This window comes from Heliconius melpomene, chromosome 11 (genome assembly GCF_056956725.1).
Source record: "Heliconius melpomene rosina isolate 202511_hmr_F chromosome 11, ASM5695672v1, whole genome shotgun sequence".
NCBI lineage: Eukaryota > Metazoa > Arthropoda > Insecta > Lepidoptera > Nymphalidae > Heliconius > Heliconius melpomene.
Genome location: NC_140399.1, coordinates 1345068 through 1369597, shown reverse-complemented (window position 1 = coordinate 1369597; position 24530 = coordinate 1345068). Strand labels below are relative to the sequence as shown.

The 24530-nt window shown below is 33.2% G+C and overlaps 1 protein-coding gene across 1 annotated transcript in view; it reads right to left on the bottom strand.

Annotated features, from left to right (window-relative positions):
• Positions 1 to 2461: 2461 nt before the first annotated feature.
• LOC146534245 (neuroligin-4, Y-linked-like) overlaps positions 2462 to 24530 on the bottom strand; it is a 65281-nt gene continuing 43212 nt past the window's right edge. Inside the window, exons 4-11 of the mRNA XM_085193735.1 lie at positions 15608 to 15760; positions 13946 to 14146; positions 13066 to 13564; positions 12531 to 12621; positions 10805 to 10978; positions 9625 to 9776; positions 6040 to 6158; positions 2462 to 4593 (exon numbers count right to left, since the gene is read on the bottom strand). Coding sequence (XP_085049861.1) covers positions 3611 to 4593; positions 6040 to 6158; positions 9625 to 9776; positions 10805 to 10978; positions 12531 to 12621; positions 13066 to 13564; positions 13946 to 14146; positions 15608 to 15760 — 2372 coding nt within the window. The 3' untranslated portion in view covers positions 2462 to 3610. The remainder of the gene's footprint in view (positions 4594 to 6039; positions 6159 to 9624; positions 9777 to 10804; positions 10979 to 12530; positions 12622 to 13065; positions 13565 to 13945; positions 14147 to 15607; positions 15761 to 24530) is intronic.

Below are 24530 nucleotides of genomic sequence, written 5' to 3'. Positions count from 1 at the left end.
ATAAAACAAAGATTCATTTATATATAATTTATGTAATAATAAGCTTCCGAATCTTTACTAACAGTTATAATAGCACTAAGCTCGGTAACTTGTTCGAAACTTTCGGGTTTTAAGTAGGGTACAGTTTAGAGTTTAATTATTATATTTGCAAATAGTCAAGATTAGAGCGCCGTAGGGAGTGAGTTAGATATTGGCGAAGCAAAGGTCGGGGAATCAAATTATAATGACTGTATCAATGATGGGAATATTATGACCTAAATTTTAAATTAAATAGTTTTTTACAGTCCAAATTGTAGTTTACAATTCTTTTAATGTTGAATACTGATACAGTGGCGATGAATTCCGCCACTCTACACACGTGTGTGTCTCGAAAATTGGATGAAACGTTGAGAATTATTCGTGTTGACAATACTAAATATAAAATTCCATTTTTACCATCTCCTTTATATTATATTACTAGTGGGCCCGGACGCGGCTACGCCCGCGAAAATATAAGCCTAAATAACTAAAATAAGTTAAAAAATAATCATAAGTACCCACTCTCGTAGGCTAGATCATTTGGAATCAGTGACATCTTAATTATTTATTAGAATGTTATACAGTAAACTATAATTTCCATCTAGATTAAATTCTAAAAGTGACTCTTAAATTTATCTTCATAAGGATGAATATCACATTATAGAAATCATCTAATTTTTCTTAATGTATACAAATCTATATCGGCGCGCGCCATGTATGCATTAAGCAAACTCACTTTGGGTGACGTTTTCTTTAAACAACAAACTTTGCAAGCCGTAGCGACGATTGTTATTAACATGGCGGAATAAATTGATTGTCAAATTATTTATTTTAATATATTGGAATATATCGAAAATATTACAAAAATGAGAAAAAAAAAGTATCCTATGTTCATCCCGGGACCCTCAAGTATCTCTATATGAGTATTTTATCACAATTAAATTAGCGGTTTGGCCCTGATTGTGTAAAAGACAGACAGACAGAGAGACAGACAGACAGACAGACAGACAGACAGACAGACAGACAGACAGACAGACAGACAGACAGACAGACAGACAGACAGACAGACAGACAGACAGACAGACAGACAGACAGACGGACAGAGTTACTTTCTAATTTATAATATAGGTATGGATTGTCATATGAATGTTGCTTGAAGAAAATGCTGGATAGCGTGATTCTTAATGACAAATTCCAAATTTCAGGTCACACGATACCCGAAGAAAAGAAGAAGAAGTTTGAAGTATATATATCCATACATTATAAAGTCATGTTGTTAGCAGTAAAATCCATATAAGCAGTAAAAGCTCGTTCTATTTTGTATAGCAAACTTTTAACAATATTGATACAAGTTGACTTGTTAGCACTCGAATATAATATGTTAAAGTTACAATCAACTATCGAATATTCGAGTGTTGCTATTTCTTTGAATTTGTTGATATTGATGTATATGCGAGTAGGAGCATGGGACAGTTGCTTATTGTAAACGTGATAAATATATGATTTTTTTTCACTTCTCCACATTGACAGCATAAAGCGCGGTGTAAGGTTACGCCATTCAACAGTCAAAATTTCAAATTTGGGCCGAATTCTAGAGTGGAATGTTTGGATAACAGCAGGGTACCTCTTAGGTCTACCTAAGTTTGAATCTCTTACCATCGAGTAAATTCAGATTCTTTCCAACTGAATTATGAGACCATCATAGGCCAGTATAACGAATTGAAAAATGTATAATTATAGCAACTCTTACTCTACGCGATGCAACATTTTAAGTGCCCTCCAGTCAGCCCGAGGGTTTGTAATTCGGGTCAGTAGAACCTTATATATAGCAAAAAAAAAATTTTGATCATATTATGGTTTATTATATTATATTATATTATAGTGTATTTATTATGCATATTTATATAATAACTGTTGAACTGGAAGCGTTGCTACTTAGTCCTCATGTAGCGATGTAAAGAACACTTAACCTAAATGCCAGTTTGAGTACAGCTAATTTTAGGCTTCTCGCCGTCATTTTTTAAATATTTTTATTATATTTCTATGAAAGAAAAGAAGGTAAAGTTAATAATTGTTTCCTAATGCTTGACGGAATTTGGGGAAATGGTTTTTGATAATAGTGTACATGGTTCTTTTCAAGTCACAAATTTAGGTCATTTCATGTTCATATTTTTTTATTATTTGTTTAGATATTATATGAATAATTTTAATAAATATAAGTAATACGATTAGTAATAAAAAAAATGATATTAGGTTCCAATCTATAGCAAAAGCGTTAGTTGTGGTGGGGGTTAGTTGTGGTGGGTGGGGTTCAATCCCCACTTGGAGAACTGAGTTATTTCCTCCATTTCTACGCTCTGGTAACTAAACAAAACGCATTATTCGTTAGATATATATGCTATAAGAATTTTTACTTCAAAATGGGATAAAAATAAATAAACTATTTACTTTGGTATGATTTTATTCCATCTTATTCCTCTTTAATTAATATTCGTCATAAGATTTTAACGGTTAACATACTGTTAGTTAAAACGAAACTTGCAATAGCTACGCCGTAATTGACCAAGTATCTAAGCATGAAATTTAAAATACAGACAGACAAACTATCATTCAATAATTTGTATAAAAATCGTTTACTTATTATGATTATGAAATATTTGAATTAAGAATTGTTCGAATTATGAATAATTCAAATTTTGAATTGTTCGATTGATTCGAACCGTTCAATCGTCTAAATTACGACGAAGCTATAAACTTTTACTGACATTTTACAAAATATGACAAAAAAACTGCTTATTTGTAAAATAAATATTTTATGATAATAATCGTACTAGCAACAAAGATAAATTAAGGAAACATATAGCATGCAAAATTTGCATGAAACTAAGTCGTTTTATTATTTTCACTATTTTTATATAATTTATATACAAAGCAAATTAATAAATGCGAACAACACAAATATGTACATCACGCTAAAATCGAACCCGCGATAGATATAATTAGAATAAATACAACAGAAATCGAGAAGTATGAGGTACAGGAGATTTGACACGTAAATTTGAATCAGTAACTTCCACAATACAGTCTTTATGTCTAGATTATTTACAATGTCATTCACAATGACTACATTAAGAATATAAGTAATCAACCATAAATGACTTTAATCAAATTATATCTATAAATACATTGGTTATGATTGGCAAGTCCATTTACAATGGTTATATTTACAAAGAGTATGTTCATGACCATATTATACATCTATCAATTTTTTAAAATTTACTCTCGATACGTATTTTATACAATATAACAAAATTCGTCTTTGTGATACAGTTGGAATGCTAACTGTATAATGGTTGTGAGTTCAAATCTCGCTCGGGGGAAGAATTATTTAAGGTTGAACGTTTATTCCGAAACAAAAACACGAGAACAGTGACGCTTCACTTCACAAGCCGCAAATTTCTGAGGATAAATCAAAATAAAAATGAAAAAACTTCTGTACAATTTTTATATGATATTTACAACTATGCATTCATCCAGTGACGTAGTGTCCTTTCACTTCACTTTACACATAATTGTAAATATCCTCCATGTCTCATACGTTCATTTCCGACATAGCTGCTTGAGGAACCCTAGATTTTTGGGAGAAATGCTGAGAAGGCGGAGAATTTGATGGCACAGACCCATTCCCTGGCGTCTGAGACTGTCCAGTTTGAGCTTGCACGTCTGGCAAATTCGAGCTACTCATAAAAGTTGCATTTTTGGGCAATGTCATACAATTCGACGCGTTACATATTTGATTTTGGTAACTAAATCCCACTTTTCTCGGCAACGTGGTACACTGTCCCCTATTCGGACTCGACTTCAGGTTCGACATTTGAATTCCCGTGTGACAGACGTTTGGACAATTCGCGCTAGTGAAGTGTGGAACGCGGTTCGTCATGGCGATAATTGCATTTTTGTCTTGATGATCAATATCCACTATCGTACTGGAACTTTGAGAATGACCAACAAAATAATGTGGATGCTTTGAAACATTATCAAAAGTCGCATTGTGGTTTCTCTTCTGCTGCTGCAGAGCTTTGACTTGCAATCTAGTTTTATCCCTTTGGTAGTAAACCCCAGCAAATATTAGAACATTTAAAATGAGCAAAGAACATCCTATCGCAATGGTGACGCTTAGAGCTGTCGAGTAAGCCGTGTAACCGGCCACCTCTAAATTGGAAACGTCTTGAGGACGTGAATTGTTGGTCTGACTTTGAGTGACAAGGGAGTCGGGTCGAGGTGACATCACACTGATACAAGTGGTAGCGTACGTTTCCACAGTCGTAGATGCTATATCTAGGCTAATATTATAGGGTCGTCTGTAAAGCTCGAGTGTGGGATCGAAGTAGTTAGCCCGAGTGAGAGGATCAGGTCGGACTAAGCCATCGTATAGTTCTGGGTCGTTGTGGTTGCGAAATAGGTTATGTTTCGCGACGACATCCTTCATGCCCGCCCGATGGATTTCGGGGATTAGACGTAACCACACGGAGAGCTGGTGGGCGCGGTAATGATTCTTCATGCGAGGCTTCATCCCTGCAATATATTTTTAGTTAATTTTTTCAGAAGAAAATGTTAAAAATAAAAAAAAATGGATATTGGCCCTCGGTGAACATACATGGTATGAATCAAACGAGAAAAAAGTATTATATGTAAACGTAATATATTACATTGTAGCAGCTGTTGACATTTCGGAAAGAGTATTCAAATATTATTTTAAATGTAATTTATTTTAAAAATAGCTTTATAAAAAATCCCGAAATGAGTAATATAATGTAAAAAGCGGGCAAATGTACAGCAGTACTCATCACTTCGTTCTACATATTAGATGCCGTAGCTAAACGCTGTACTTTGTCTAACCTTTGTACTTATATAAAATATCATCACGCAAAGACACAAGGGTGTGACTGTAATGTGATTGTTATGGGTTCGGTCCCCACTTGCACCAAGGCAAATTCCAGTGTTGAGTTCCACCACTCAACACGCAATGCCTGCCGGAAAGTGGGGAACGGATTGTCTTAACACTAAATTCCCTCTGCCTATCCTGCTAAATCAGTTGTTTTTAATTTTATACAGTAAATCAAATACATATAAACTCCCGTACATTACATAACCATATTGATTATATTAATGGCAGTCAATAAATTAACAAATTGACGTTGAAATGTCAATAAAATTAATTAATGTCACCAATGTATTTGAATTTTATAATCGTCATTAAAACACGTTATTGCGTTGGGTCATCAATTTACTTTGTTAGCTAGTGTTTATTTGTCAAAATTGTTTCTAATCATTTACAAATGTTATACTATAGTAATTTTTAATGATATGACTTAATACATAAATTTTTAATATAATTTTAAATATCTAAAAGGAGTAGGCACTCATTGTCAAAAAACTTCTACTTCTGCTTCCTTTAAGTTCTGGCCTATTTTAGAGACAGTACGTGTTGAGTAGCGGGACTCAACACCGTTCTTCGTTTTGTTACCAAAATAAGAAAATGAAATAATTACTTCCCCTGAGTGAGAATCGAACCCACAGAATGTACAATCAGGTATTATGCAGCTGCAGATCGATAGAGGAGCAGACAGCGGAGGAAAGGGTTAATGGGCTAGCTTGGACCTACACTAGGGTCATAATTCCCAGGCTCCGGGCTAATTTCCCTGCAGAGCGATAGGTATCGCATGTTGAATCCTATTGGTTTAAAATTTATATATGTATATAAAACTCTTGTAAGTGAGTGCCTGATGGACAAAATACAGCCGGGATTAGGTTAGGCGTAGAACACTGAAATTTGACATGTAGGTTCCTTGAAGAGTGTACTTCGTTCTGATCAGAAAAAAAGTAAGGCGTTGAGTTGCTCCACTTTAGACGCAATGTCTCGAAAGTGGATCGGAAAATGTCGAAGGGAATGTCTTAATACTAGGTTCCCTCTGCCTACCCCGATATCTGGGAAAAAATGCTTTTTCTGATAATACTTACCGATTTCCAAATATTTTTGATGCAATGTATCATATTCGTCCCAGAATATGCTCTTGAATTTGTTTCTTTCTCTCGATATCGGCAGTACGGCTTCTTGACGCTGAGCTTCGTTAGGGTTCCTAGATTCATATAAATTTTGTAAAGTGTTTTGACATAATTAGATTTAATTTACTATAAAATATAGCCTTTAAAAGGTTTTTGTTATGTATGACAATTTTTTTTAATATGTGTACATAGTTCCCTGGTGATCATTTCAATAGTTAACAAATGGAAGCGTAACCAACAAACAAACTTACTTTCACATTTATAATATTAAAATAAAAAGTTCCTCTTTAAGAACAAGACCACCTTAAAAGAACTAAAAACATACTTTTCTAAACCTAGTGCTATAAGCGTTATATAATTTACCCAGAGTTATAAATTGTATGAGCCTAAACTAAAATAGTTTACTAGTAACCTCTAAAGAGTTCCAATATACCAAGTCTTTCCTCCATCATCACAGTTACCTATTACTAGACTAGAGGATACTATTATTACAAGAGTTTAAAATTTTTATTATATAATTTGTCACAGGTCGACCTAATAAAAAAAAGTTAATATATTTTTTTATTATAATTAATTTTTAAGAATGAAAATTTTCTTGTATAATAAAAGAAAGAAATATTTCATATTTTATAATATGGAGAACGGAATATTTCAACACTAAATGATTTCTGCCTACCCTATTTCTGGACGCTAGCTAAGCAAACATTAACATTGTGATTAATCAGTGTTCAATCACGCTACTATGCGAAATATTCAACCAATATTATGCTGTGGCTAATGCCTGGTAACCACTGACGTGTGTCCTAATTTTGTTATTCCATTAATTAAATATTTATTATTTATTATTTAATTAATGGAATTTACAGTAGTAAGCACGGTGTTGAGTTTCGCCATTCTACACGCAATATCTTCAGAATTCGACGTCAAGTGGGGAACGAATGAATTTGAATAGGAACAGACTGTCTTAAAATAGTAAAATACAGTGATATTATTATATATGTATCCCAATTATGTAGTAGTTTCGCTTACTGTCATATATAAAAAAACACGCGGCGTTAAGTTCCGCCATTCAACACGCAATTAAAAAACTAAAAAATACACAAACTTAAACACGTACGCGTCTAAATATTTAATATTAAATTCATATCAAAATTAAAAATCATAGCAGCTGTGTATAAGCACCAGTGGCCGACCATACAAATTATATTAGAGTGGAGGCGAGAATGTGGTACTCCCTACATAGAAGCGTAACATTCCTGCCAATTAGGGGTAGCAATGTTTACATTTACGTTTTACGAGTGCGTGTTGGACGGTGGTTTTAGGGAAAATTCTATAGAAATTAAGAATGTGAAATTTCACTCTGTGTGTTTTTGGTTTTCTGTGTATAACCAGAAAAGCAGAGAGTACATAAAGCTAAGCTGACTAATGGAGAATAAGGAGAGCTCTACGTACTCTCTTCACTTTCCATTTGCTGCCAGAATTTACCACCGCTGCGCTCTGACTTAACAGAACGACATTATAAAAATATTTCCCTCGAGTGTATACATAAAACTATAATATAATATGAAATACAAAAAAAATATAAACCAAGAGCTTTAGATGTTTCACTAAAAATAGCTAAACTTCCAGTTGGACATTGAGAAACGTAGTTTAAAAACATTTTAAAGATATACGAGTATTCAACGTAATTTTTAACAAAAGGCGGCGGGTACTGAAGCGTTATAACAAACTTCCTGCTGTGTAATAATTTTCCATTTTGCTTAGTTACCAAACGAACCGGATCGGAAAATCTTTAGTTAGCTCCTATTTTATTCGCTGGATGGAAAAGATAATGATCTTTGTACCGCGAATAGTGTTATATCTGAATTTCTGCACAATAACCTTTTTCAGATATAGACATTTCTATAATAATATTTTCTATTTTTTTAGTTTCATAATTATGAAACTAAAAAAAGGCAAAGGAATCAAAGGCAGAGGAATTCCTCTGCCTTTGATTTATGATCACTTATTCAGAAACTCCACCTAATTAAGAGTAGGATAGTCTTTGTTTATTTTATTTTGTCTTTTTTTGTTAAATATTAGTTATTGGCTGGGTAAATAATTATTTTTGTACCGCGAACAGTGTTATAAGTGGAACATATAAAATATACTTGACATTTTAAAAGTTTTCTGACTTTACCTAACTTAGACAGGTAAATAAGGTTTTTAGAAGTTTATTTAGATTTATTTTAGAGAATTCTATAGTTTATACAACTAACTTTCAACGCTTTCCTTTTTTGTGGTAAGAACTTACAAAGTTAATCGTGCATTATTATAACTGAAAAGATGGACCCGTCATGTTCATTTAAATATATTTTACATATTATGAAACATATATTAAAAATTTACTATAAGTCATTTAGTTACCCGGTGGTCACTTGAAAGCCGCACAGGTAAAAGCACGAAATTTCTTCGGCACTAGAAGAACTAGCTCTCCCGAAAGATCACAAGCGAACGTGTAATTAAACAAATGAAGAATATAAATTCATCAACCAAAAAAAACGAGTTGTTATTGTTTAAATGACGCAAAACTCCATTTTTAGAGTCAAATTATTTTTATATATGTAATGAAAATCGTTGCTTATATACGTGTACAAAGAAGGGTCTTCGTAGCACGATCTATCCAATCTAATAAAATATAAAAATACTAAAAATAAATACAACATAAACATTTCAAAAACAATATCTATTCTAAAGTGAAAAAAGTTAAGTTATACAGCTAAATATATCTAAATGTCGTCAATGACACATAAAAAAAAGAAGAAAAACTAAGATAAATCGTCCTATTTGAAAATTATAAAAGAATCTCAACGCTGGGTTATTGAAAAGTAATTTTATTTCCATACGAGTATTCCTCTGAGAGCGTCACACGCTTATTTATTTCCACTTTGCATAGAAAACCCATTGTTTCTTTGTCATTTATAAGTGAAGAATAATTTTATGTCGCTTCTGCTTTATAATGCCAATTGCTTTTTATTATTTCTTATTAACCAGTCGACGTTTACATATTTAGTGACGTTAATTAAGTTAAAAATCATTAATATGCATAAATAGAGATATCACGTTCTATTTGCAATATTTTTAAATAAGTGTTCTTCTGAAGTAGGTTGCTTTTCCGAGGCTTACTTTCTAAGGAGAGAAATAATCTCCTTTCTACTCCTACATATCTAAGTCATGCACAAGCTAAGTCTCTATCGCATTAATGTCCCTTACTCACTGAATAACTAAATATGTTACTTATCTGTTATACTATAGATTTTTATTTCAAAAATATCCTGCTTTTTATTAATATTATAAATGTGAAAAGTTTGTGGATGGATAACTTTTGCACTTTCACGCAAAAAATACTGAACAGATTTAGATGAAATTTTACATAAATTGTAAATACAATTTATATGATAAGCATTTTGTATAAGTTGACTTGTATATAAAATTATGTTTAAACGGACAAAGCCGGGTTTAGATCGCTAGTAATTAGTACAATACAGATATTCTACTCACCCCGTTCGTACAAAATTAGCGAGGTATAGTATGAAAGCTTCTGATAGCGCTACTTCTGACTTCGTGTAGTTCTTGGGGAAATGACCTAGACCTTCGACCAGTGGTGCTCCAAATAAGTATGGCAGTTCTTCTCCATGTACAGAACCCATACGCTGAAAAGAAATGATTGCTTAGTGCTTAGGATTCACGATTTTAATGAAATATTTTCTTAGTATTGAATTAGCCAACTAATATAAAAATATTAATAACTAATCAAAATTCATCGAACTATTTCAATTAAAACAAAAATTCTTTAAAAATTTCTTCGAATAAAAGGATACGGTACGGTACGCTCCGACGAATAATGATGTATCTGCGTAGATAAACTAAAATAGCCATATTCAATGTTTATATTTCACGATTCATATCAATAAATCAATCAAGTGTATATCGGCTTTGTCTTACTTTCTATGCTACGATAAACAGATAGATTAAATATTTTTTTAGGTTCACGCTGTATCCCGCATATACCGGGTCGAGGGAGAGAGAATCTAGTGTTGAGACACTTCATTTGTCACTTTTAGTCCAATTGTAAATATATAATGTATGGAGTGTACTCAACGCCGCGTTTTGCCACGTTACGCAAGCGAAGAAATGAAAATATTTAATTTCCTTGTGCGGGAGTCGAACCTGTTGTGTTTACAGTGCACGCCTGTGCCGCTGCGATCTCATGATACAGATACTATATAGCAACGAAATTTCACCAAAGTAAAAAAATAAGCGTAAAAAAAGTTTTGATGAACGACGTCTTGATTGAAAGAATCCCGCCAATAAAAATGTAATATCGAACATCTTTCACTATTGGAACGTATTTTATTTCATAGCAGTTTTACTGGAGTAAATCAGAGATTTCTTTTCTTTCTCATTTAAATGGCCGTATATCGTTGTGAGTACAGTGTCTAACTGAAAATTCGATGGCTGCCGATTTGACTCCCACTGGGGACCGTCTTGAACGAAATGTCGTAATATTAGGTTCCCTCTGCTTACCCTACTCTATGCAGAATAAAGTGATGCAATGACCATGAAGTGAATTCAACCAAAAAGTGCAACGGACTATTTTAACACTAGGTTCCCTCTGCCTACCCCGTTACATGCAGGATAGAGCGTGAAACTGAAAAAAAATACAAAAACACCAGCTTACCTGCGGATAATCCCCATCCTTGGTCTGATAGTCGAACACATAGAAGAATGTATTTGGTCCCGTTCCTATAGCACTTTTGCTGACACTCAGGAAGTCTCCAGTCTGTACCAGAGGCGCGACGTACTGGGCATCTGAGAGGGCGAGCACCGCTGCGTCTCGCGTGTTGATTGGATGCTGGGAGGATGAAAATTGTTGTTTAGAAGAAATCGTTAAATTAAATTAATTATATTTAAACTTATTATTTAGGGTAGAGGGAGCCTAGTGTTAAGACACTCCGCTACCCAGCCTGCCAGCCAGCTCAGCCAGTGTGTTAATTATTAGAACTCAACTCGACACAAGAGCAAAGAAATAGAAATAATAAATATATAAAAAATTAAACGTAGCAAGATTCGAGGACGAGGCGAGTGCCAGCCAAGTTTTTCTTTCTTAAGTCCAATATACATATATATACTGCATGGAATAAACATTATTTATTACTCCTATTGCGAATCGAACCCACAATCACCGCATTTACAGTCAGATCCTTTGTAACTATGCTATGCTACCGTCAAAATAAGAAAACTACTTAATTTAAGCTTCGAGAAATTGAATATTTTCCAACATTAAAAGATAAATACAATTAAGCCCTTCAAAACATTTACAAACAAATGTAATTTAACACTAATTGTATTTTAAAACTCGTCATTTAATTCCATTGTAACGGTAAACAGTTCTTAATTCGGCGTACAATGTCGCGCCAAAGCCTAAATTCTAGACTCACAAATAAATGAGTTCTTTGAGTCGGTCTTAATCTTATACAATAAGTTATTTAATATGCTATTGTGGCGTAATAGGACGGGCGTTTAAGGGTTGTGGATTCGATTCTTTCTCAAAGAAATTTATATCAGCTCACGTTATATCTCGCACATAGTAGAGTAGGTAGAGAGAACCAAGTGTTAAGGGAATCCGCGAAAAAACCTGACGTTGAATTCCACCAATTAATAAACCATATTATCTCGAAAATATTCCATAGAAGTGCCGTAACACTGGGGTTCCCCTGCTTACCCTACTAAATAGAGGATACAGCGTGAAAAATAATACTAATACATCTTATTTAGTTAATTTAGGTCAAGTTGGAAATAATAAGGAGAAAATAATAAATTATGACAATAAAGCTTAAACAGTACGTCCATATAACGTAGAGATGTACATTTAAGCTTAATAGAGCTTTTAGTACCACTCTCGGTGCTCTCGCTAACATATGGTACTTATAAATGAGCAGGGACGCTACAAAAACAGTGTTAACTATTAGAGATGTAGGCGTATATAATAGAATGTTAAGACCTTAGTGACCAGTCACTACAAACTCGTTTTAATTTTTGAGATATTTTATTTTGTTAATGGTTAAATATATTCAATATACTTATTTCCCCGACTAAGGATCGAACACACAACCATCGCCAGTAAGACGCCGTTCCACTACGTATTTTTGCTTTTATTTCACAAAAAAGAAAAGAGAAACAAAATCAGCAAACACATCTCTCAGCTATATCTAAAACATATGTCTCACAATCCCCCCAAAGACTATTACTTCAATTTAAACGCTTGATCTCGGTTTATTTTTCCAATCACGTATCTAAGTAATGCTAGGCCGATAGAAAGAAAATAATACGACATGAAAGGGATTGCCAATCTTTGCCCCGACAAGATATACGGGTGTAGTGATCTAATGAGGAAATATTTTTACCTGTACTGTCCGCTCCCAATCGGTGTATTCATTTACTATGGTGAAGAATATCTCGCTGAGATGGTATATGTAGGCGTTTCTCACGTATGTTCTGGAAAAGATGGGCTTTTTGTTTTATCGAAGTTAAAGATTTCAGGTTTTTGGGTCTTATTTCATGATTAATATATATTGATTTTACTTTTTACTTAATTATTTAACATTTACTTCATGATTTTTTTTCTAGCTCCAAGTTATGTACCTCATACATTGGATTAGACAAAGGTGTATTAGGACACCCCGTTTTCCGCATGAAACACTTTCATAGTTTTTCGTATTAAAATGACATAACGGAAAACTTTGTTACCAGGGCGAGGAAATGAAAATTTCTATTTCTATTTCTTTCTTCGACTGAGAATCGAACCCATAATTGTTGCGCTTCAAGCTGTACTCCAATTGGATTATTAATAGAAATAAATCTGGCCTACCAAATAAAACCACGCGATTCACAGGAATCTTAAATAAAATAAACACCAATTTACTACATAAATATCCTCACCTTATTATTCTGTCTCGCCTGTCACCCTCGAAACCATTTTGTATATCTTGAGCTGAGAATTTCCACAGGGCCTCGCTCGTTACCACTCCAAATAGCAGATCATATTTATTCTGTCCGCCTCTTATCCCGAAAATTCTATCTCCAGCTCTTTTGTCCGCCTTAATATTATTGACACCGGATACGCTTGTAAAGCCTTGGAGATCATTCGGGATGAAGAATGTAAGGAGTTCTTTAGCGTAGTCAGTTTTTACTACTACACCGTCCACTGATGGTCCAAAAGCGGTTAAATAACTTGGTATACTAATTTCTGCGGACATTAACTCTTGGAGAGGTACTTCGCGGAGGCAGTCTACTATTAGTTCGTGGTCTTTCACAATGTCTTCTGGGAGGGTGCAGTTCGATTGCTTTGCAAGTTGGACGGAATAACTAACAGGATCCTCAACTAATGCCCAAGAGCTCAATGCTGAACCAGATAGTAGAATAGCTCGGTGAAAAAGACCTAAAATGTGATAGCGACTAAAATTATTGAAAATAAAAAATATTTGTTTTGATAAGTAAGGTATTGAGTAAAGAATTTCATAAATAAAGTAATACATTTTTGACTTTATGTAATATTAATATCATAGAGACAATAAATCAAACTTTTATTAAGAAAACATAAAAATTCCAACATAACAGTATTAAAATTTCGATCGATTGATCTTGAGATACCTTGAAATGATATGTTTTCACTCATAAATTTCATATCTATAAAAACAATATCTCAAGATCGATCTCATGCTTAAGACCAAATTAGAAATAGGCACCTAAGTATTTATTTCCATACATAATGCTATAATACAAAATAATCACTAACACAAATAAAGCAATTCCTACTTACCAGGCATAACAGTCGGTGATATCATCAAGAAGTTTATACAAGCGGCACCTGACCCGTGCCCCAGCATGGTCACGTTGCCAGGGTCGCCTCCGAATAGCGCTATGTTCTGTTGTACCCAATGTAATGCGGCTATTTGGTCCATTAGTCCGTAGTTTGCGACTCTCGCCTTCAAATGAGGTATTGGATTTGCGTTTAGGAAACCTGAGAGTATAGTTTAAAATTAGTGTTTTTTTGTTACTTTTGAAGGATAAATAAACATAGTGATAAGCCACTTCATTTCTCATTTTTTGCAGATATTTCGAGACATTCCGTATTGTGCGATATCTAAGCGAGGAAATGGAAATATAATAATTTAAATATAATAGAATTCATAGACCTACAGTTTTGTTGTATCGTTGTTATTCTGTTACTTAGGTTCTTTCCTTACTTTTCGATCCATTGTGTTTATAGTGCTAAAACAATTAAGATGGTAGTGATAAAATTCTCTGTTTTTAACTTTTTGTGTAATTTGGTTTGATATTGCTTATCAGATAACAGTTTAATGTAAATATTTTTTCTGTCAAAAATCGAACCCACAACCATGTTGCCAAGTTAAGCGAATTTTAACAAATTAGTTTGTCTTGGTTATAAGTTAAGAATAAGTAACAAGTTATTTTGTTTTCATATCAGTTTTGTTTTACTTGTTCTCGAATGAATTTATGCATAGCCCTCGTGAGATGGCTTTATCACGTTTCACTTTGACTAATTAAATATTTTTGTAGCGATTTTCTACGCCTCCACTAAATTACGTATATTTTGTTTTGTTTTCTTCGAACTTATCTCACACATAGCAGTTTAAGCAGAGGGAACCTGGAGGCCTAGTGGTAAGACACTCCGTTCTCACTCTTAATCAAAAGATTCGAGTATTTATGCACAGAAAAATATTTGTAGTTCATTTGATATAAAATAAGTGCATATCCCCGAAAACTTAAGTTGGTAAGCTTTTCATCTTTTGTACTTCCCAATCCTGAAATAATCCAACTCGCATCATTTAATACGTATATTATAATCATAGGTTTTAAAGACCCCTTGGTGGGAAGTTTACACTCTAAGTTGACGACTTTGTAAAATATTTATATAATATATAGGTTATTATATTTTTCCAAACGTAGAACTCGAACTACACGACCTTGCACTACTAACTAACCCGGTACTCGTTATGTTTATAAATAATTCCCTTTCCGTGAAACACTCGTGGCCACGTAAAATTTCATACCAACAACAAGTTAGTCGAACATTTTGCAAACAAATATTAGTAAAGCTTAATCCTAAACTACAATTTACATATATTATTTTAACTCAGGGCCATGAGCTTTCCAAAACAAATTTAAATTTAGTTATGTTTAGATCATTTTGGGTCTACAGTAACAATTTGAGTATGTATTTTTAGCTTTTAACTGTGTCTTGCATATTGCAGGGTAGGTAGATGTAGTGTTAAGGCACTCCGTTCGCCATGATCACCCTCAATTTTTGAGACTTATTAGCATACAGAGTTTCCTCTGCCTACCCTGCTGTATAGGGCATACAGCGTAAACATAGAAAAATGTCTTCCATCAAAAAATCCAAACATTGAAATTAAAACTTTCCGATTTTCTTCCAAAAAATGAGCAAAAATAAAATTACCTAATATACCAAGCCTATAGTTGATTGTTATGACCACCAGTCCAGCATAGCTCGACAGTACGGCGCCGTCGTACACATTGCCCGAATTCCACTCGAACGACTCGCCATGGATGAATACAACCACTGGGTATTTTGCTTGAAGTGTCGGTCCAACTGTGAAGGAGAATTCGTTTTTAGTTATTCCTTGACAATTTTGAAGCTGAAGAAAGTATCTTAACACTAGGTTCCCAGGGTCCATTTGCTTACCGTGCTATATAAAATGTAATTTAGCAATACTGAAAAGAATTAATATTGTTTTTGTTCAAATTGCACTCCAAAATTTTTTTTTCGTCAAATTTAAATTACAGTTTTTCTTCAGATTCTTCAAAGAAATATACCTACATAAGTATAGTAAAGTGGAGAACAAAATCTTCAATCCTACATTTCTCTTTAATTTCCAACAAAATTCGACATTTATATAAAGGTAATATAAAAAATCTTATCCAGATCAGTTTGCAACCGACTTCAGGTGACTTATTGAAACCTATTCCAACAGTGTTTCTATGTTTATTTCAGTAGATACAATTTAAATTACATGTCGAGTGTTGGATATATGGTGTCTATTTATTTTCTATGATAACTTTATGCATTTATGTTAGAATATACGAATGTGTTGATAAGATACTATTTATATATTGTAATTTTAATTGCTATACGGATATGGATGTTTGGCGCAGGGCCATATGCGGCCATAGGCGTTCGGCGTTAAGTTGCGGAAAGATTATTAGGTTCGGCGTTTTATGGAAAAGGGGAACGGAAGTGTATTATATTATTAGGTTGCCTACTCCGCTATATGTGGAATACAGTGTAAAGCTAAAAAAATCTGCATTTTTCATGCATGAATCTATTCACCATAAAGATCTCTATACAGCCCATAAAATAAAAACAGAGTGCCCTGACACTAAAATTACTTTACTTACCCCATAAAAACAAAGAATTACCTTGAAATAAAAGGAATAACAAAACTTTGACTTAAAGCAAGCTAAACAAAGCCCTACCTTTTCTTTAGTATCACAGTTCTAACACGACCCAGATACGACTAAACAGAAGGCAGTAGGTATCTTAAGTTTTCTCCGCCTATTCTCTATTCTTATTTACGTTATCAGTGTTTCGCATGACAGATTCGAAGCGTAGAGTATATATTCCCGCTTTGGATTCAATCCAAGCAAATGAAATATGTTTTTCTCATTGAATACGAATGAAAATGCTCGTATTGTTTTGATACTTGTTGTTTAACCGACTGTGGTGGGATTGATGGTTATGTGTTTATTAATTGATAACAATATTATTTATTTAGGAGAATTTTTGATACAACTTTTTAGTCTATCTAGGAGCAGTGACATTGTGTACAAAGATAAGCGCGACGGTTATGGGTTCAATTCTGGGGTATGAATAATTATTATTGATTCTTTGCTCTGGTAACAAGGCAAGGAACCAAAAAACGTTGCGTTGAGTTCCGTCACTCAAACCATAATGTCTTAAAAATTCGGTAGAAAGTGAAGACTGGAATGTCTGAACACATTTTTTTAGATATTTCCTGTTAAATGGTGAGAATCAACGTTATGCTTTGTTTTGTTACAAGAGCGAAATAAAAATATTTCATTATGCGACGATGTATCACTACGCCACAACGACCTCTGAAAATAAAACTAATATTCATTATTCGTTGAAACGTTAAAATTTTAGGTACATAAAAATAATTTCAACAATTTATTACATTCACTCAAATCCTCAATAAATCAATCGAACAAAACGATAGATTTTTTAAATGATAAACACAAAAAACACATACACATATTTTTTCATTGCACCATCTGACATGGAGGAGATTTCAGTAATAAAACTTTATTATGGCGGGCTTACTGAATATGAAATACCAATAAATTCAATATGGCCTCAAAAACGAGGGCGTACAAACTTTTTAAAAGCCGGGTAAAAGGTTTTTTTGTTTGTCATAAAATGTTTCTTCATCCTCTTTGTTTGACGCATCATCTCTATATGAGGGGTTGTGTTAAGATTCTTTTAGAAAATGGGGATGGATTTTAATACAGGTTTCACTTATAAACAGAGAAATTTAAGGGGAAGGTTTTATTATCATAAATATAGGTAAATGTGAAATGAGAGCCAAGTTCAATATGGAATTATGCGTCTCTTTCGATTTCACCAATAAACGAATTGGTGATCTATAAGAGGGCCAAGTTTTATGTTCACTGAAGATGTAAATCAAGATCATGATTTATCCCGACGATTTTTTACGTACAATCTACATATATCGGCAAATCACCTTAAACAGTACCTTTAACATTTTTAAAGTGTCATTCCACACTTAGAAACGGACGGCTTCAAAGAGGCAAGGATTCAAATCCGCTGCGTTATTTTTTTTATACATTTCCCATATTAATATTTAAAACTTATACTATTTGGTTGATATATTTTAGAGGTTAGGTGGTAAAAATGGCCAAGTCAAATCTTGAACATTAATTACATCAATTTAAACAAGACCAAAAATCTTATATAATTTTCAACCAGAAATTGAATATCCATTATAATAAACAAGTCCAATAAATACTAAACCACGAGTTTAATAAGGAACCAAGGGTTAGTATAAATAATTCTACAGTCTACAAGGAGACGTAATTTCCTCCACGCCGCTAGTACGAGTACAGCTCGCCTCATAGTGTTTTAATAGACGCATATTTGAATTTCACTCACGTTCACGCACGATTGTCTGAATATTGGATAGTAAATACTGAAGTACTGTATATTTACATTGAAATAGTTTATTTGGTGATTTATCTCTCTATTTCCTTGTAATTAATTGTTTAATAGTGTAGAAAGAGGATATTTATATAATCTTAAAACTTTACCATATATTGCGAAAAGTCTACAAATTATATTCAAATTCATATGATGCTTATTCAAATAGACTTTCTAGAACAGACTTTACTAGAAGTAAGGACTATTGAGTCGAGTCGAGTCAAGTCGAATGAACATAAAGTAACCATCGGCTCCGAAGGCTATTCTGTTCACTTTTTTAGTGTCACGCTATATTCCGCACATAGCAGGGAAGGCACAGGGAACCTTCCGTTCTCCAGAATTCAGCGGAAATAGAAATGGAAGTAGAGTTAAACCAGTGTGTTCCAGGTCTTTTTAGACCCACCTGTACTAGAGTAGATTAAAATGCCACAGATATACGAGAACATAATGTAAATTGATATTTTTGTACTGTCAGAATGGCCTTGAATCTTCTATACTTAAGTTCTATTCGCCCCTACATTAGCCAAACAGGAAATGGTGGTACCCTATTGTAGCTCTTAGTAAACTGATTAAGCGATTATATAAAATTTATTGATGGAATTACTTTCAGATTGATCATTATTCACAACCTATAATAATAACACATAATAAAATATAGAGACCGTAGTGGCATGGTGAGATAGGGTTTGGTTGAATTTAAATTGTCTTAAAAGTTCGGCAGTCGAAATATTCCGTTATGCACGGAATATACACTAGGTTCCGTTTGCCTACCCTGATAATCGAGAATATACTGAAACTGTATAATATAAAAATAAACTATAGATTTAAAAGAAGACCAGGTCAAACAAACATTTGTCCTTCCATCGTCAGTTGTCCCACTTAGAGTATTTTCAAGCAAAATAAACGTTCGTAGAATTGTACATACGCAGCGACATACCGAACTTCTCTATAAAAACATGGTCTTTATTTTTGAGTGCTTTAAAATTGTGAGAAGCATTCTGTCTTCAAATGATAGAAAAATAAAGTTGTTTATTATATTTTTATTTATTATTTAGCTTCACAAATAGTTCATAGCCATGAATAGTCAGAAGGAACCTGGGAACTTAATGTTAAGACACTCTGTTCCTATTAAGACACCTTCGTTCCCTCTGTTTCAATGTGAAAATTAACGTCACGACTTGCCTCATTACCAAAGCGAGGAAAAAATTATTAAAATATTTCATTACCGGAGTTCAAACTTCAGTTACGTTTAAAATTTGTATTGTCCTCGTATACAATAACACAAATGTTATAGTTGTTAGTTTTAAAAATATTTGGGTAAACATTTGTTATATTTTGGACTTTATAATTGATATAGTTGGAATGTTCAAATGTGTGAAATTCTAAATTTATCTCACGATAGTCACTCCAGGTTTCGTATGTAGGAAAAAGATTTTGTATGTTGAGCGGCGGAACCTAACGCAGCGCTTCGACTACTAGAAAAGTGGGGATTAACGGCTCAAGATGTCCTACTGCGCCACAACGGCCACTAATTCTATAAATAATTTCATATTTCTTTAGATTTTATAAAATTTTTCGTATTATTCCATGCAGTGTAGGAAATGAGAACCTAGTGCTCGCACTTCGTTCTCAGTTATTTTTACATATTAGAAATGCATATAGAATGTATATAATATTTTTATTATGTATGTATACAATATATTTATGCGATACAGCCTGGTGATAGACGGACAGATAGCGAAGTCTTAGTTAATACTAAGGGGGCCTGTTTTATTCCTTTCTTGTTGTGGGGTTGAGTAAGGAACCCTAAAAACTATTCTGTTACTGAGTGACTAACAGATAACTTAGAGAAAAAATTATACAATTTATTAAGTTGAAATTTGGTATGCAAATAATAGAGTGTGAACTATGCACAAAAAAACCTATAAAATGGAAAAAAAAGGAGATTCTCCATTTTGAAATTTGAATTTGATTTTCCATTTTTAAAAGAACATAAATCCAACATTCCATTCACGAGCCATAACTGAAAGAATAAACCTAACAATAATATACCTATTTCGTAATTGGTTAGCCCCAGCCCTCCTACCCGTACAGATGTAGGTCATGCCGCTGATATGTTCCACATTTGCATGCAGATGAGAGATGAGTCGCAGCGACTATATCTCGTAGTGTCTCGTAGTGGTGTACTATATTTAATTTTGTGACTTGCTTTTGACAACTCTAGTGGTGTCTTACTGTATCTGTTTATGACCATTTTGAATGCTATAATTATTGTCATTGTCAGTTCTTCGGTGTAGGAAAATGATGTGGAGTTTCGTCATGTAATACGCAATGTCTGAGGTTGGTTGGAGGGGGAGATTGGAGTGTCTTAATGTTACTGTCTCTCTGCCTAGCCTAATGAAATCTTTCAATAAAACAATTTGAAGTATGAACAATTAAAGAAGAACAATATTTCATTGTCTTGAAAGTTAATCAGAATGTGGAGAGAGTCAAAGTGTGCCTAACACTAGGTTTACACCGTGTATCTGGATTTGCGGGAAAAAGCGTGAAATATTTTTGCTTTCTTCTCCTAATATTAGAAAAGCTCACTTCAAAATTACAATGTTAACTTACGACCACTACGTTACAAATATGTATGAGAGGCCGTCGTAGCGCAGTACATCGTATAACTGTAGACGCAACGAATGTGGGTTCGATTTCTACTGAGGGGAATGAGCTATTATCCTCGCTTTAGTAACAAAAGGTCCAAGTGAAAATAATCACGAAACTTTACGTATTGAGTTTCTTTATTCTATACGTAAAAAAAATTAAAGTAATAATTTGGAAGAATTTGTAGAAAGTGGGGACAATACGCATGCTCTACCTACTATATACGGGATACAGCATAAATAAATAAATATATATACTGAAGAAAACTAGACTGAATTTGTTTCTAAGAACCGACTAATGCAATTTCCTGTTCTTAATAAAACCTCTATAAAGTGTTTGACGCGTGGAAATCTAGGTGTTGTAAATTATCACGTAATAAGAACCTACGCGATAAAATCCGTAGTTTTTTCAAATATGAAAATATTATTCGTTCTTTTTAACCTTTTATACTTAGAATTGTGTTGTTGAAAGAATTCATTATCTTTTAGATTTATTTTAGATTTTTTTTCTCCTTGTTCCACTCCAGCGATATTCAGACATTACTGTTGACTGGCGGGGATCAACGCCGTGTTTCGTCTAGTTACAAGAGCGAGGGAATGAAAACATTAAATATAACATTTTTGGTAGTAGGAGTCGAACTCACAACCTATCGCGTTAAAATTCCCACGCTTCTACCCATACGTTACGAGTGGCTTCTTAATATTTATACGACATAAATATTAAAACTAGACTTTTTGTTACTAAAAAATAGGCAACAAGATGAAAAATTTTTCAAAAGACCTTGACTTTAATATGCTGTAGCATCATACACTGCTCGTCGTACTAATTACTCATTTTTTAACTAAAAATCGCACAATTTTCTTTCATACTAATAGCAGCTTTTCATACTTGTTTTGTATGCTAACATGTAAAAACATGCGCATACATGTAAATCTAGAACAAATCAACGTCACGCCACTCATACATCAAGCGTTAGTTTAGAGTGCTTTGTAGTCAACCAATTACATGAGAGGGTTTTACGTTGTTTTAACGTTGCAAAAACACGTATTTAAAACATAAAGCTAATTAAAATTACTGCAATATGCTTTACTTACATAATATTTTTGTCATCTTGTCACTTTTTTCCCATAACAGGGCGTCAGAGAGAATGAAAAGAAGAGAAGAGAGTGAAGACACTCTCTGCTGAAACTTAAGGCGTTGCTTATTATGTGGCGGAATTCAACGCTGCACTTCGTTTTATCAGAGTAGGGAATCAAAAATAATTAAAATACTCTATTATGCAATACTCTATAATGCTCTATTAGGAATACAGCCTTCTCAGACATCCCACTGCGATATAATGGCGATATAATGAAAATCTACCGCACCTTGAAATTTCTATACGATTACTTTTTTATACAAAAGATTTTGATTGAAATATTCGACGGCCTTTGTTTATTTTTTTTTTTTTTTTTGGTTTATTTGTGTTTATTATTAGAGCATTCATGCATTTCAGATATAATGAGGAAAAGGATAGAGAAAAGTCAATATATTTTTAGCTTCACGCGGTATCCTGCACATAGTAGGGTAGGTAGAGGGAATCTGAGAACATAGTGCTAATTATCTATACTATTACTGTTGCATACTTATAAAAAAATATACATTGGGAAGAAAATTTAAAATCAGATAATATAGTAGGTACTAGATTTTTAAAAAAAGTAAAACAATAAAATAAAAAAATAATACTATTCTACATTAAAAACCAAAAAAAAATAAAAAAATCTCACTGAAATGAATCGATGGAACAATCAAAACGCTACCGTGTTTCCATTTACTCGAACAATGGAACTCCAAATATTTGCAACGCGGCCGTTATTCTTAGTAGAGGTTGAGATTTAAGTAAAAGTAATAATTTACAGTTTCATTCAGGCGGTACAAAAGATCTTTCTTATGAAACTATCGTAGCGGACAGGCATTATGAGGTGTGATTAAAACTGTTCGACCGAAATTCCAAAGGATTTCCAATATTCTATTGACGTGGAATTAAAATTTAGTGGACGTAAATCGTTGTGATCTATTTTTCTATAACATTGTAGCTAAAAGTTATAGGAAAAATTCCTGTAACTCTTGGATCTTTTAAATTTCAGAATTCCACTACCGACCCTGCAATGTCTCGAAAATTAAGCAGAAAGTGGGGAACTTAGTGTCTTAATAATAGTGTCCCTCTGCTTTCCCTGGTATATGCTGGAAGAAGCGGGAAACTCAAGAAAAATAAATATCATGAGAAAATATTGTAACGATCGACAAACCCGATAAATTATAGAAAACTTAAAAGTTATCAGCTTATCAATTACTTACTGAACATCAGTAGCAATAATTATAGAACATATAAAGTTAATAATAATTAAACTTTTAAGTATTTTTATAAATAAAAAATACAAATACGCCTCGATGCTTTTGTCTTGTTACCGAAGCAAAGAGATCGAACCCCAAACCTATGGGTTTACAGTCAAAATCTACTCCATCACGACGGCATCTAGTCTATATTCTCTTCAGCTTCAGCTATTTCCATGTCAGCTACGAAATACACAAAATATACTCTTAACATGCACAATGAAATATTATAACGTCGAAATTCAAGCAACGGACTGGCATTGTATGTCGCATTCTGTAATTTATGAATGGAAGAGAATTGGTTCGCTGCATGAATAAAATATTACAAAACTTTTATTATTTGTTCTATAACAATTACGGACGAAACTAAAATTTATGGTAGGATAATTTTTTACTATGGTCCAAGACTCATTTTTTTCTTTTTTCAATTTATTCTAAAATGTCTTGTGTCGTTGTTTCATATAAAACGAATAGAATTTGAGAATAGTTTAAGTTGATATATTTTAGACTATTTGTATGTCTTTATAAGCCTATCCTTTATACTTTTTCTCTCTCTCCTTTCCATATTTTAGAGATATATCGTGGTAAAACATCTTAATAATTCAACTTTTACAACTTTAACACTAAAAGCCTTAAATATAAAAGGTTCGTCTCGACCCAATTAAAATAGTTAGTTAAATTAAAACAAAATAATTATTTGGTCGAATCAAATAATAGCATATGTATGCATTAGAGCAAGCTCTACAGGGGTTAACAACTGTACTTGATCTCAGAAACCTTTCAAGTGTCTTTAAATCCCGCAATGTACCCTATATTGCAGTAGAAATGTGACACTTATTATGTGAACTATCTTTAAACCATATTAATATGAGTTTACAACAACTTTCCAAATAAATACTTTTTTCAATATTTTTTAATCATGTTATAAAATTTTAATCATGTTTTCCATTGTATCCTCAAGGGAACGGTCCAACATAATGGTTTCCCAGATTGGTAATTTGGGGCATTGAATTATTTCCATGTAGGATAGGAGTGGTGTGCCTGCTATGTGCAATGTAGGTACATTATGAAGCTGATAAAACCTCGTTCTGGTTTCTGGGCAAAA